General features: G+C 41.6%; 1 protein-coding gene across 2 annotated transcripts in view; it reads right to left on the bottom strand.

Annotated features, from left to right (window-relative positions):
• Positions 1-3,544: 3,544 nt before the first annotated feature.
• LOC129861182 (MYND-type zinc finger-containing chromatin reader ZMYND8-like) overlaps positions 3,545-15,759 on the bottom strand; it is a 34,463-nt gene continuing 22,248 nt past the window's right edge. For both annotated transcript variants that reach the window (XM_055932370.1, XM_055932371.1), the window contains exons 16-21: positions 15,157-15,627; positions 14,871-15,031; positions 14,628-14,708; positions 14,450-14,528; positions 13,298-13,537; positions 3,545-5,199 (exon numbers count right to left, since the gene is read on the bottom strand). In XM_055932370.1, the coding sequence (XP_055788345.1) occupies positions 5,018-5,199; positions 13,298-13,537; positions 14,450-14,528; positions 14,628-14,708; positions 14,871-15,031; positions 15,157-15,627 (1,214 nt within the window). In that variant the 3' untranslated portion in view covers positions 3,545-5,017. The remainder of the gene's footprint in view (positions 5,200-13,297; positions 13,538-14,449; positions 14,529-14,627; positions 14,709-14,870; positions 15,032-15,156; positions 15,628-15,759) is intronic.

The raw sequence follows: 15,759 nt of genomic DNA, 5'->3' as shown, positions 1-15,759 counted from the left end.
TGTATATTAACGTCACCAAATAATTTATTAAAACACAGTTTTGCAATGATCGTCTAAAGTAGCCTCAACAGCATTCTGTAGGGCAGTGGCCATGGTGTAGCCAGGGGACATCTAGTTTCCGTTCTCCTCTGGGTACATTGACTTCAATACAAAACCTAGGACGCACATGGTTCTCACACCCTTCCATAGACTTAAACAGTAATTTTGACAACTTCCGGAGGACGTCCTCCAACCAATCAGAGCTCTTGGAGCATTAACTGACATGTTGTCCATCCAATCAAAGGATCAGAGAATGAATGTAGTACTGAAGGCAGAAGCTAGCTAGCACTGCAGTGCATAAAATGTGGTTCTAGTTGACAAAGAGAGACAGAAAATAGTTTAACAGTTTTGAACAAATTATTTTATTTAAAAATGCAGCTAGCTAGTTTAGCCTACTCAAACACCTGGCTCAAACAGAGAGGTATGCTATGTTAGCTAGCTGGCTATGGCTATCCAACACTGAAATGATTTCAAGTCAAGGTAAGCTTTTATAAATGTATTGCCACCGGGGCCTGCCGGTGTAACTGCTAAACTGACTGCATGATTGTGGCGAGTTTGCCAATGCATTAGTTCTAGTAGCTATGTTGACTATAATGTTAGGTAATATGGTGACAACGATGTAGGCTTTGTGTAGCGGTTAGCGTTATGATATAAAGGTTTGGATTGGAAAGTTTTTTTTGCCTGGTCATAGACAGCTGATGTGTTGTGCACTGAAGTCCACAAGCGAAGGGAAAAGGTGAGCGTATAGATGTGAGAAGGAATTATACAACGAGCAAACTGATCATGCTGTTTGTATGTGGCTGCTATGAAAGTGAACTGTGTTTGCATGTGATCAGGGGTGTATTCATTCTGCCGATTCAGTTTTTTTTCCTTCTAAAAATGGAAGCAAATGGAACAAAATGGGGATAAACATACCTGAATTTGTCCAATAGAAACTCTCGTTTACAACTGTTGGACTAATGATTACACCCCAGATCAGCTAGATGCAGGCAAGAGTGTGCAAGGCGGTTTTGAATGTGTCACTGTTTGTCACCTTGATTACTCAAAAATGTATTTGTAGCAACCTCATGATGGGTATAGGGAAAATTTGAATATCATGTAGTAGCCTAAACCTATCGATGTTACATTGAGCTGGGTGAATGGAATATGAATGACAGTCATCCAATGTGCTGTAATAGAAATAAGGCCATGCTCATAAATAAAAAATAGTCCTCCCTCATCTTAAACATTACCGACCGACCATCACTGCTGTGTACTGGCTGTGTTAGCACAATCACTACATATCCCACAGAGCCAAGCGGGGTGAGGCTGCCCGTTGTCACAGTTCCAAGACCAGTCAGTCCAAGACCAGCTAACCCTACACCAATAATTCACAGACTGAAACAAATAAATCAGATTACTTATATTTAAGGGGAGAAAATTTTAAAACCATCCCCGAACTCAGCTATAACTGTCAATAGTAAAACAAAGCTTACAACGTCTGAGTGAAACCTGAATACCAAAAATTGTAAAGTTGCTTCCTGACATGGTAGATTCCTCCTCACCACCCTGAGGTGATCTCCATTTTAAAGTAGTACATTTTCTTCTTCATTGGCTGATTGCTCCCAATTCAAAGGAATCTCTACCCAGTTGACTACTTTCAAATGATGGAAGCCCTCAATGGCAATGTCCATGCCAAAACGGGATATATGCATGATGAGTCGTCTTTATGGTGAAAGGTGCTTCTAAATAAAGCCTTTTGGAATTATAGCAAAAAAATGCAAGTAACCACAAAAGCTGCCCTCTGTGCTGAAACAGTAGCCTACCAATAAGTAATCCTCCTACCTAACCTTTGTGGACTTAATTATATATATATATATATATATATATATACACTGCTCAAAAAAATAAAGGGAACACTTAAACAACACAATGTAACTCCAAGTCAATCACACTTCTGTGAAATCAAACTGTCCACTTAGGAAGCAACACTGATTGACAATACATTTCACATGCTGTTGTGCAAATGGAATAGACAAAAGGTGGAAATTATAGGCAATTAGCAAGACACCCCCAATAAAGGAGTGGTTCTGCAGGTTGTGACCACAGACCACTTCTCAGTTCCTATGCTTCCTGGCTGATGTTTTGGTCACTTTTGAATGCTGGCGGTGCTTTCACGCTAGTGGTAGCATGAGACGGAGTCTACAACCCACACAAGTGGCTCAGGTAGTGCAGCTCATCCAGGATGGCACATCAATGCGAGCTGTGGCAAGAAGGTTTGCTGTGTCTGTCAGCGTAGTGTCCAGAGCATGGAGGCGCAACCAGGAGACGGGCCAGTACATCAAGAGACGTGGAGGAGGCCGTAGGAGGGCAACAACCCAGCAGCAGGACCGCTACCTCCGCCTTTGTGCAAGGAGGAGCACTGCCAGAGCCCTGCAAAATGACCTCCAGCAGGCCACAAATGTGCATGTGTCAGCATATGGTCTCACAAGGGGTCTGAGGATCTCATCTCGGTACCTAATGGCAGTCAGGCTACCTCTGGCGAGCACATGGAGGGCTGTGCGGCCCCACAAAGAAATGCCACCCCACACCATGACTGACCCACCGCCAAACCGGTCATGCTGGAGGATGTTGCAGGCAGCAGAACGTTCTCCATGGCGTCTCCAGACTCTGTCACGTCTGTCACATGTGCTCAGTGTGAACCTGCTTTCATCTGTAAAGAGCACAGGGAGCCAGTGGCGAATTTGCCACTCTTGGTGTTCTCTGGCAAATGCCAAACGTCCTGCACAGTGTTGGGCTGTAAGCACAACCCCCACCTGTGGACGTCGGGCCCTCATACCACCCTCATGGAGTCTGTTTCTGACCGTTTGAGCAGACACATGCACATTTGTGGCCTGCTGGAGGTCATTTTGCAGGGCTCTGGCAGTGCTCCTCCTTGTACAAAGGCGGAGGTAGCGGTCCTGCTGCTGGGTAGTTGCCCTCCTACGGCCTCCTCCACGGCATAGGAACTGAGAAGTGGTCTGTGGTCACCACCTGCAGAACCACTCCTTTATTGGGGGTGTCTTGCTAATTGCCTATAATTTCCACCTTTTGTCTATTCCATTTGCACAACAGCATGTGAAATTTATTGTCAGTGTTGCTTCCTAAGTGGACAGTTTGATTTCACAGAAGTGTGATTGACTTGGAGTTACATTGTGTTGTTTAAGTGTCCCCTTTATTTTTTTGAGCAGTGTATATATATATACACACACACACACACACACCTATTGATTCCTGAACAATATAACTTATAAATGCCTCATGAGCTAAATTCAATTGTCGTACCACCATCAGAATCCAAAACATAAGTTTGTTTTACTCCAATGTTTGTAAACAATCAAATTAAAAACAAACGCTGTATAGCCTAGCTTTGAATTTGAGCACACCAACAAATGCTACTAAGCTAAACCATTAAATACTGTTACCAGTAGGACAGCAGGTGGCAACAAAGCCCACTTATTCCAAGAAAACACTTTCACAAGACAGATTGGTCAGACCTGTTTTAATTGTTTTCTTAAAGACATTAACAATCCATTTACTGTATGTACAATATGTAAACAAGAGCACGTGAGACAAAAAAGGGGACAAATAAACATGCTCAGTATAATAGTGACTTTTGTAGTTTCCTTTACCCTCCAACACGCTTTATCATAGTCCGAAGTAATTTTGGAATAGGCTTAAATTGTTATTGAGTAACCACAACAACAACGAAGGTAGATGAGAGAAATAGATCTGACAGAGTCCGAACAGAGGGTCCTAGTGACATTCATATGAAGTCTTATAATGCATTTTCAAATACAACTGTTTTCCAGAGTCGAGCCGTTTCAAGACACTTGGAACATTCACAAACAGTGCTATAAAAAAAGAGAACCTCATATGCTTGTTGTAGCACTATAAATATTGTCCATGTGTCTTCTTACAAAAACATTGTACAGTTTTAGCCATTTTATGTTGTTTTTTTATACATCACAGTTGGTTAAATTCTATGTAAATACTGAGTTACTATATAATATGAGTATGAACCAATAATGCACACACAGGGGGAGTGATTGATAACTTAATGACAACTTACTAAATTATGAAATATTTTAAACTGTATTGACAATGTAGAATTGACATTTTAAATCTGTTGGGTGTCTCAAAAATGCCTGGCCCAATAATATGTTATTTCACTTCCGTTGGCAAATAACTATAAAGACTTGGGGTATATTTTAAAGAGCAGCATCACAGTTTAAGATTGTCTAAAGGAAAATTCCACCCAAATTATGCAATACGCAGCATCATACCGGCTGTATTTCTGTATTTTGACATTTACATATCTTAAACTTGATTGCTGACATGCAAAACATTTTGGGACTATATGAACCATGGACTAATGAAACAAATACCAAAATATAGTTTTTGGGTGGAGTTTTCCTTTAAGATTGCTGTCAGAATACAGAAAGCTTTGATGTCTGATCTTTTGATGTGTTCTCCTGTAGATACCTATAGCGTTAAAGGTAGGTGGTAAGAGGGACATCAAATGGGGATGAAAGGAGAGAGGTAATGAAAATGTATTACATCCAGATGAAATACAGTCACAAGGACAAGGTAAGTGACTCCTTCAGTCTAGGGCACAGACTTTGAGGAGGATGAAGGATGGCTTGAAATATCGGATCACGAAGCAGACATTGAACAAATCGAGAGACAGAACGAGTCAGCTGAATCACAGAGGAGCAGGCCTTCATGCAAAGAGTGTCCATGGCATTTAAAAGCCCTGAGCCTGACTAGGAGAGGTTGAGGGTGTTTGGTGGTTTAATTGCCTCTGTGGTCATACTGAGATTTGCTCGACATTCCCAGATTAGTTGGTCGCAGAGAGACTTGGTCTATTGTACATATCCTCTAGTCCCTTTCCGACAGATACATACATTTAACAGAATGTGGGATTGTAGAGTAAAAATGTGTGAGTGCAGTGTAGTGGTTAGGGCACAGTAACAGAGGCACTGTCCTTGCACTTGTCCACGCTGCAGGTAGGAGAGGAGCCTTTGTCTGTGTGGGCAGATGCTGTACCAGAGGGGGGCTGGTCACTGGAAGAGGGACCTGATGGTTTGGCTGAGGGGTCAGAGGTTGACTCCACCTCTGGTTCCTGTTGAGAAGCTGTTGCTGTCGGAACATGATACAAGTTTAGATAGTAAAATACAGAGAAAGACGATGTGTATGGTTTTGTTTGTGCGAGAGCAGCAACTTTTCTGCTATTGTAATCCTCCAGAGTTTATTCGGGTCACGTAAGTCCAAAATGGTATATATTTTTTTAAATATATTTTCCGGGATGGAAAAATTGACCTATATATTTGTGACTATAATAATCTTTGAGAACTAACAATTAGTGATGCACCGATATAACATTTTTGGCCGATACCGATATCCAATATTTTCCTTGCCAAAAATAAACTATACAGATATTTTTTTTTGCGGCCTTTAAAGCATTCTAGTACAGTTAAATAGTTAAAGACACACATGGATGCAGCGGTCAAAGGCACTGCATCTCAGTGCAAGAGGCGTCACTACAGTCCCTGGTTAGAATCCAGGCTGTATCACATCCGGACGTGATTTTTTTTCATCCAGAAGGCGAGGTCAGTACAGGTGCATCAAAGCAGGGACCGAGAGACTGAAAAACAGCTTCTATCTCAAGGCCATCAGACTGTTAAACAGCCACCACTAACATTGAGTGGCTGCTGCCAACATACTGACTCAACTCCAGCTAACTTTAATAATGGAAATTGATGGGAATTGATCAAAAATGTATCCCTAGCCACTTTAAACAATGCCACTTAATATAATGTATATGTATATACTGTACTCTAACATCAACTGCATCTTGCCATCTTTATGTAATACATGTATCACTAGCCACTTTAAACTATGCCACTTTATGTTTACATAACCTACATTACTCATCTCATATGTATATACTGTACTCTATACCATCTACTGCATCTTGCCTATGCCGTTCTGTACCATCACTCATTCATATATCTTTATGTACATGGTCCCGTGTGGCTCAGTTGGTAGAGCATGGCGCTTGCAACGCCAGGGTTGTGGGTTCAATTCCCACGGGGGGACCAGGGTTCAATTCCCACGGGGGGACCAGGGTGAATATGTATGAACTTTCCAATTTGTAAGTCGCTCTGGATAAGAGCGTCTGCTAAATGACTTAAATGTAAATGTAAATGTACATATTCTTTATCCCTTTACACTTGTGTGTATAAGGTAGTAGTTGTGGAATTGTAAGGTTAGATTACTTGTTGGTTATTACTGCATTGTCGGAACTAGAAGCACAAGCATTTCGCTACACTCGCATTAACATCTGCTAACCATGTGTATGTGACAAATAAAATTTGATTTGGGAGTCCCATAGGGCGGCACAACAATTGGCCCAGCATCGTCCAGTTTTGGCCGGGGTAGGACGTCATTGTAAATAAGAATTTGTTCTCAAATTAACTGACTTGCCTAGTTAAATAAAGGTTACACACACACACACACATACACACCACACTGACCAAAAAGTTATTTTGTTGGCATTTACGTATGTCCCCATTACCAGTAAAACACAATCAAAACCTATTTCTTTCACTTACTTGCTGTGCTGTTTAGTTGTTAATTTGTTCAGTCGTTTCATTCTCAACCAAGATTTCTATGGAACGCCGTTTGGGTCTTTGCGTGTCAAAAAAATACACTATTTAACATGTCAAATAAGTTTGTTGACCAAACAAGACCTGAATATGACTGCACGTCACATAATAATTTAACGCATTCATACATTTTCTCCGTAGTTATTACACATTGATTACACTGACTCGTATTTCATATGTCACAAGGATTCATCAATACGTATGTTATGATGCTGGTAAAGTTGTCTTGCACACCTACAGTGCTGGTCATAAAAAAAAAGCTCATGAATGCGAACAATGTTCTTCCCCAAAAACATAGCAAAACGACAATCTGTTTCAGTAGCTATATAGTTAGCTAGCTAACTATATAGCTAGATGTCATCATCTGAAATAACCCTAATTTATAAGACAGTTCTTATTTGATTAATGGTGGTCGAACCCATCTATGTGAAGCTAGTCACAATAAGGATTAGCCACAATAGTGGACTTTGCGGTTAGCCTTCAAAATAAAAGTATGGCATAATTCTACTATTTGTATTTATTTGCTTCACTGTCAATGACATATCTCTATTTTGAAGGCAAACCGCAAATTCCACTATTGTGCCTAATCCTTATTGTGGCTAGCTTCACAACACATAAACCGGTCCGGTCGAGCCTCTCAAGCCAGATGAAGCTAGCTGGCTGCTTATAACGTTAGCTTTGGGCAACAGGGTTAAGTAGCTGGCTAGCTATTTATTTTCATGAACTGAAGTTCAATTTCAATAGGCAAACAACAAGTGGCAACCTAGCTAATTCTTACTCACAAGGATTCCTAAATCATTGCTAAGAATAATGAAAATGACTGCAGTTTCTACTGGTCATTGTTTTCAGGCTAGCTACGTACCAAGCTAAAGCTAGCTACCCCAGAAGTTGCGGTCGAACAAATGATGGTTTATTACCAACGCGGTATTGTAAACACATCGTTCGTGGCCGGTGTTTGCTGACTTTGTTGTACAGCTTTGACAGTGTCACTGTATATTTTATGACACGCAAAGACCCAAATGGAGTTCCATAGTATGTATGTTGTGAAGCTAATAGCAGTGACGCTATTACTGTGTAACTCTGGTAGGGCAACATCTGAAAAATAGCACACTTTGTAGTGTTAACCGGTGCTCAAACAGTAGGCAAAAGCCAACATCACCCACAACAGCAAGCGGTTGATTGACAAGGGCAATGAATTCCATTATCTTGGCTTTCACCTTTGAGTTGTATTGCTGAAATTTTGTTACTCTTTCAAATGACTGCTTGACTTGTTGACTGTTCGATCCACACAGCAGACATTGTGGGCTAGTTTAGGAATGCCGTGTTGCACGTATAGCGCAACATTTTGCTTGACATCATGTACCTTTGTTATATAGGTATGAACGTCAGCTTTGACATCGGTTTTGCACATCGGGCGTTATACTAAACATCGGCCGATACCGATGTTGCCATTTTTAGCTAATATCGTCTGATTCCAATATGTTAACTGATATATCGTGCATCTCTACTAACAATCACCTAAATAAAAACTAGACAGTCAGGCAGAATTAAATTCCCAAAACAATTAATTTAATAAACTCAGCAAAAAAAGAAACGTCCCTTTTTCAGGACCCTGTCTTTCAAAGACAATTCGTAAAAATCCAAATAACTTCACAGATCTTCATTGTAAAGGGTTTAAACACTGTTTCCCATGCTTGTTCAAAGAACCATAAACAATTAATGAACATGCACCTGTGGAACGGTCGTTAATTGCCTTCCGTCTGTAAGCTGTTAGTGTCTTAACTTCTTTGGGGTAGGCGGCAGTATTTTCATGTCCGGATGAAAAGCGTGCCCAGAGTAAACTGCCTGCTACTCAGGCCCAGATCCTAGGATATGCATTTTATTAGTAGATTTGGATAGAAAACACTCTGAAGTTTCTAAAACTGTTTGAATGACGTCTGTGAGTATAACAGAACTCATATGGCTGGCAAAAACCTGAGAAAAAAATCCAACCAGGAAGTGGGAAATCTGAGGTTTGTAGTTTTTCAACTCTTTGCTTATCCAAGATACAGTGGAAATGGGGTCATGTTGTACTTCCTAAGGCTTCCACTAGATGTCAACAGTCTTTAGAACCTAGTTTGAGGCTTCTACTGTGAAGTGGGGGCGAATGAGAGGGGAATGAGTCAGAGGTCTGCCAGAGAGCCACGAGCTGACCAGGCGCGTTCACGTGAGAGAGTTAGCTTGCGTTCCATTGCATTTCTGAAGACAAAGGAATTCTCCGGTTGGAATATTATTGAAGATTTATGTTAAAAACGTCCTAAAGATTGATTCTATACATCGTTTGACATGTTTCTACGAACTGTAACAAAACTTTTTTGACTTTTCGTCCGTACTTTCCGCTGGACTTGCACACGCGTCGTGAATTTAGATTGTGTACTGAAGGCGCGAACAACAAGGAGGAATTTGTACATAGATGATGGACATTATCGAACAAAACAAACATTTATTGTGGAACTGGGATTCCTGGGAGTGCATTCTGATGAAGATCATCAAAGGTAAGTAAATATTTATAATGCTATTTCTGACTTCTGTTGACTCCAACATGGCGGATATCTCTTTGGGTTGATTTGTCGTCTGAGCGCCGTACTCAAATTATTGCATGGTTTGCTTTTTCCGTAAAGTTTTTTTGAAATCTGACAATGCGGTTGCATTAAGGAGAAGTGGATCTAAAATGTAATGTGTAACACTTGTATTTTCATCAACATTTATGATGACTTTCTGTAAATTGATGTGGCTCTGCAAAATCACTGGATGTTTTGGAACTACTGAACATAACGCGCCAATGTAAACTTAGATTTTTGGATATAAATATGAACTTTACCGAACAAAACATACATGTATTGTGTAACATGAAGTCCTATTAGTGTCATCTGATGAAGATCATCAAAGGTTAGTGATTAATTTTATCTATTTCTGCTTTTTGTGACTCCTCTCTTTGGCTGGAAAAATGGCTGTGTTTTTCTGTGAATAGGCACCCACCTAACATAAACGTTTGGTTTGCTTTCGTCGTAAAGCATATTTGAAATCGGACACTGTGGCTGGATTTACAACAAGTGTATCTTTAAAATGGTGTAAAATACATGTATGTTTGAGGAATTTTAATTATGGGATTTCTGTTGTTTTGAATTTGGCGCCCTGCAGTTTCACTGGCTGTTGACGATACCCTAGAGCGGTTAATTCTCAATAGGGGGTGCTGTTTTCACTTTGTAAAAATTTCGTTCCCAAATTAAACTGCCTCGTACTCAATTCTTGCTCGTACAATATGCATATTATTATTACTATTGGATAGAAAACACTCTCTAGTTTCTAAAACCGTTTGAATTATATCTGTGAGTAAAACAGAACTCAAGTTGGAGCAATTTTCCTGTGAGGAAGTGAGAAATCTGAAATCAGCCAGGCTGTTCTGAGGTCAGTTTATTAATTTGCATGTCTTCTATTGGTTGAGATGCACTGCATACGCCTTCCCCTAGATGTCAGCAAATAGTGAGAATTGGAATGGAGTTGCTAGGCAGATCTGAGGCCATATAAATGGACTGGGAACGTGGGGTCCAGTCTTTCCTTCATTCGCCATGACGCAAGACAGACCTCAGGATGGCGTTCTAGAAAGCTCCCGTTATAGGCCTTAGATATATCCCGCTCTGATTTTATTCGATATAGGTGTTAAAGACATCATAATGTTGTTATTTTAAACCGAGTTATATCAGTTTATATCAGTATATTGCGATTTTCGGATATTTCTTTGTGCTGCGTTCTACTGAGTTGGGCACGTCTGGGCCACATGGCTAATGTTTACTGCTAATTCCAAAGTTGAAGGCGACAATCTACAACCGAGCAACGATTCTTTTGCACAAAGGACAACTTGCCCAAGATTCTGATGAAAGCTCATCAAAAAGTAAGAATTATTTATAATGTTAATTCGTTGTTCTGTTGAAAAATGTCAAACTCATATTCCGCCATTAATTTCGGTGCGGTCTCGCTTTAACGCACGCTGTATTTCGTAGTAACGTTAATTTTAAAAATCTAACACAGCGGTTGCATTAAGAACTAATGTATCTTTCATTTGCTGTCCAACCTGTATTTTTTTGTCAAGTTTATGATTAGTTACTGATTAGATTAGGTGCCTCTCCCAAGATTTCTCCCGACATATTGTTGGCAGCTTGGCTACTATTCTCATTGTATAACCACGATTTGTGCCGCTAAATATGCACATTTTCGAAAAAAATCTATATGTATTGTGTAATATGATGTTATAGGACTGTCATCTGAAGAAGTTTGAGAAGGTTAGTGAAACAATTAATATCTTTTGCAGGTTTATTCGTTATCGCTATTGTTGGCTTGAATCAATGCTGTTGTGTGGTTGGCTATTGTAGTAAGCTAATATAATGCTATATTGTGTTTTCGCTGTAAAACACTTAAAAAATCTGAAATATTGGCTGGATTCACAAGATCTTTGTCTTTCATTTGCTGTACGCTGTGTATTTTTCATAAATGTTTTATGATGAGTATTTAGGTAATTCACGTTGGTCTCTGTAGTTATTCTAGTTGCTTTGGTGAGAGTTGTGATGGTGGCTGCAATGTAAAACTATGATTTATACCTGAAATATGCAAATTTTTCTAACAAAACATATGCTGTACAATAAATATGTTATCAGACTGTCATCTGATGAAGTTGTTTCTTGGTTAGTGACTATTTATATCTTTATTTGGTCGAAATTGTGATAGCTACCTATGCAGGAAAAAAATGGTGGAAGAAAAAGTTGTGTCTTTTGCTATCATGTTTAGCTAATAGAAATATATATTGTGTCTTCCCTGTAAAACATTTTAAAAATCAGAAATGATGGCTGGCTTCACAAGATGTGTATCTTTCATCTGGTGTCTTGGACTTGTGATTTAATGATATTTAGATGCTAGTATTTACTTGTGACGCTATGCTAGGCTATGCTAGTCAGCTTTTTTACTGATGGGGGTGCTCCCGGATCCAGGATTGTGACCGAGTAGAAGTTAAGGTCACAGTTATGAAAACTTAAGACACTAAAAAGAGGCCTTTCTACTGACTCTGAAAAACACCAAAAGAAAGATGTCCCTGCTTATCTGCGTGAATGTGCCTGAGGCATGCTGCAAGGAGGCATGAGGACTGCAGATGTGGCCAGGGCAATAAATTGCAATGTCCGTACTGTGAGACGCCTAAGACAGCGCAACAGGGAGACAGGGCGGACAGCTGATCGTTACATCTGAACATCACACCTGCAGGACAGGTACAGGATGGCAACAGCAGCTGCCCGAGTTACACCAGGAACGCACAATCCCTCCATCAGTGCTCAGACTGCCCGCAATAGGCTGAGAGAGGCTGGACTGAGGGCTTGTAGGCTTGTGGTCAGGCAGGTCATGACCCGGCAACAACGTCGCCTATGGGCACAAACCCACCGTCGCTGGACCAGACAGGACTGGCAAAAAGTGCTCACGATTTTGTCTCACCAGGGGTGATGGTCGGATTCGCGTTTATCATCGAAGGAATGAGCATTACACCGAGGCCTGTACTCTGGAGCGGGATCGATTTGGAGGTGGAGGGTCCGTCATGGTCTGGGGCGGTGTGTCACAGCATCATCGGACTGAGCTTGTTGTCATTGCAGGCAATCTCAACGCTGTGCTTTACAGGGAAGACATCCTCCTCTCTTATATGGTACCCTTCCTGCAGACTCATCCTGACATGACCCTCCAGCATGACAATGCCACCAGCCATACTGCTCATTCTGTGCGTGATTTCCTGCAAGACAGGGATGTCAGTGTTCTGCCATGGCCAGCGAAGAGCCCGGATCTCAATCCCATTGAGCACTTCTGGGACCTGTTGGATCGGAGGGTGAGGGCTAGGGCCCTCAAAAATGTCCAGGAACTTACAGATGCCTTGGTGGAAGAGTGGGATAACATCTCACAGCAAGAACTGGCAAATATGGTGCAGTCCATGAGGAGGAGATGCACTGCAGTACTTAATGCAGCTGGTGGCCACACCAGATACTGACTGTTACTTTTGATTTTGACCCCTCCCCCCTTTGTACAGGGACACATTATTCCATTTCTGTTAGTCACATGTCTGTGGAACTTGTTCAGTTTATGTCTCAGTTGTTGAATCTTTTTATGTTCATACAAATATTTACATATGTTAAGTTTGCTGAAAATAAACACAGTTGACAGTGAGAGGACGTTATCATGATTCATCATTTAGTTATCATGTTTGAGCAAAATAACACTGCATTATCCATGTAAAAATACATAGAATTGCAGGAACCAAGCTTGAAAACGGCAACATTTCCTCTCCGCTCCATGCCAGCATATGTAGAACTGCAGGACATTAGCTTTAAAACTGCAAAAATAAATCTCAGCTCTTTGGAGAGATTTGTAAACGCCCACCAACTAAGCCCCTTTATAATCAAGAAAAAACCCTGGAGTGGGGTTTTTCAGAAATGTTGACGCATAGGACATTTTTGGTGCAAATTACATCTTTTGTGTGTGTAATAACTAAATTATTATTATACCTGACTGTGTGCAGGACTTCATGTGTTCTGGCCAGTGGGCTTGCTGGCAGGGGTAGTCACAGTAGCTGGTGTTCCAGCAGCAGTAGAAGATGGCCTCCTTCCTGCAGTTCGCACACCACTGCTTCTTCTTGGTCTCATCCACCGCCTGCAGTTTTTCCACCTCCATCTGCTTCTTCACCTCCGCCACCAGACGCTCCCTCTCCTGCTCCAGACTCTGCCTCATCTCTGCCATAGTCAGCTCTACAGGACATGACAGGACACATTTAGAAAATCTATGAATAGAATTCACTTGATATCGAATATAATGAATGAATATAACACATGGATACAAATGTGTACTATGCATGTGTTTTATAAAATTCTTACAACACATGCATTGAATGAGTATATTAGAAACACAGCTATAATGCACACACTTGCGTTATTAAAATGTTAAAAACACATAGATAACACATTAGTCCATCTCATACACACATGAATTGGCTGACAAAGACAAACATACAGTACAGTGTACAAAACATTAGGAATGGCAGGTAGCCTAGTGGTTAGAGCCATGGGCCAGTAAGCGGAAGGTTCCCTGATCGAATCCCCAAGCTGACAAGGTAAAAATCTGTCATTCTGCCCCTGAGCAAGGCAGTTAACCAACCCACCGTTCCCCGGGCGCCAAAGACGTGGATGTCAGAAATCCACTTCAAATCAGTGTAAATAAAGGGGAGGATTTTTAAGCATTGGGATAATTGAGACATGGATTGTCTGTGTGCCATTCAGAGGGTGAATGGGCAAGACAAAATATTTAAGTGCCTTTGAATGGGGTATGGTGGTAGGTGCCAGGCGCACCGGTTTGTGTCAAGAACTGCAACGCTGCCGGGTCTTTCACGTTCAACAGTTTCCTGTATATATCAAAAATGGTCCACCACACAAAGGGCATCCAGCTAACTTGCAATGGAGTCAACATGGGCCAGCATCCTTGTGGAACGCTTTAGACACCTTGTAGAGTCCATGCACTGATTAATTGAGGCTGTTCTGGGGGCAAAGGGGGGGGGGGGGGGGTACAACTCAATATTAGGAAGGTGTTCTTATTGTTTTGTACACTCACAATGATACCAACCTAAAAATTATTATATTTTTAAGGAAAGGGCAAGTATAACAAACCAAGATTGTGTTTCATCTCCGACAGCTCTTGCTGATGTAGCCACTGAAGCTTCTCTATCTCTATCCTCAGCCGCCGGATCTGGGCAAATATATTCAACAGTTATCACAATGCAGTGAGACAGGAGAGAAGTTTACTTATGTTATAGACTCGACCTAAAGTCTCTTCACCAGCACTCACCTCTGCGATTGTGTTTCCTGAAGAGCTTTTGGAAAGGTCGTTGTAGATTTCTGTCATCGTCCCTTTAATCGTGTCCATCATCTGAAGAGATCAGGTGAGATTATAACAATTCACAGATTGATCACAGTCAGGTAACTTTCCATATCAATATAACACAAATATAATCTGTGAATCAATAAACTTTCCCCTGTAAAGTTTCTATCTATTTATTCTGTTTAGACATATAGCATCAGGCTAACTCACTTTGCTGGTGTACTTTGCGATGTCAGCTGCCACATCTGCTGAAGCTGTGGGGATCTGGAAGTCTCCTGCCAGGTAAGACGAGGAAGAGGTGGAGGAGGCACCAGAGGTGACCAAGGTAACTGATGAGGTGGAGGTCTGGGGACCATCTTTAGGCTGCACGGCTGTAAACCACAGAAGAGGATTGAAAGAAAACTACAATTCAGCTCATATGAACTAATATGAAATGATTATGTATGTGTTCACAGATGTTGGGGAGTTGTGTTTAGTGGACTGGGTTTCTATGTACCTTTTGCTGCCTGTCTGGTCTGGTAACGTGTACTGGAGGATGCCTGCAACTGCTGCTGTGACTGGAGCTGCTGTGGGCTGCGTGTCTGTGCCTGCGTCTGCGTCGGAGCCTGGACAGGAACAGGAACCTGTGTCTGGTTTGGCCCAGTCGACTGCTCCTCCTGCTGCACGGGCCACTTCTGGGAGGACGTCTGGAACTTGTTGGCGGGGTTCCACACCACTGCCCTCTGCACTGCCTGAGCCGTCTCTTTGGGCAGCAGGGGGCGCTGTTTCTTCGCTGCCGACTGGGCTGAGGCAGCTGTGGAGGAGAGAGTGGGGGCTGGGGTGGGAGCTGCAGGGGTGGTGGTGAAGGCCGTGTTGGGCTGGCTAGAGGACAGGTTGAGTGTGGGGTTGATGAGCGGCTGACTGGGGTCTTTGGGGTTGGACGAGGTTGCGGAGGCCAGAGAGGGGGTCACTGCGGTGGGGAATTTGCCTGGTCAGAGAAAAAAATACATTGATTAAATAAAGACAGAATAAACAGTATTTCCCTCCCTTCTGATGAGCCTTTAGGCCTCAGTCTCTCAAAAAATTATCATATGAAGCAACTAGAGTACACAAAACAAAA

This window comes from Salvelinus fontinalis, chromosome 8 (genome assembly GCF_029448725.1).
Source record: "Salvelinus fontinalis isolate EN_2023a chromosome 8, ASM2944872v1, whole genome shotgun sequence".
NCBI lineage: Eukaryota > Metazoa > Chordata > Actinopteri > Salmoniformes > Salmonidae > Salvelinus > Salvelinus fontinalis.
The sequence above is the reverse complement of the archived record's forward strand: the minus strand, read 5'-3'. Positions and strand labels throughout refer to the sequence as shown.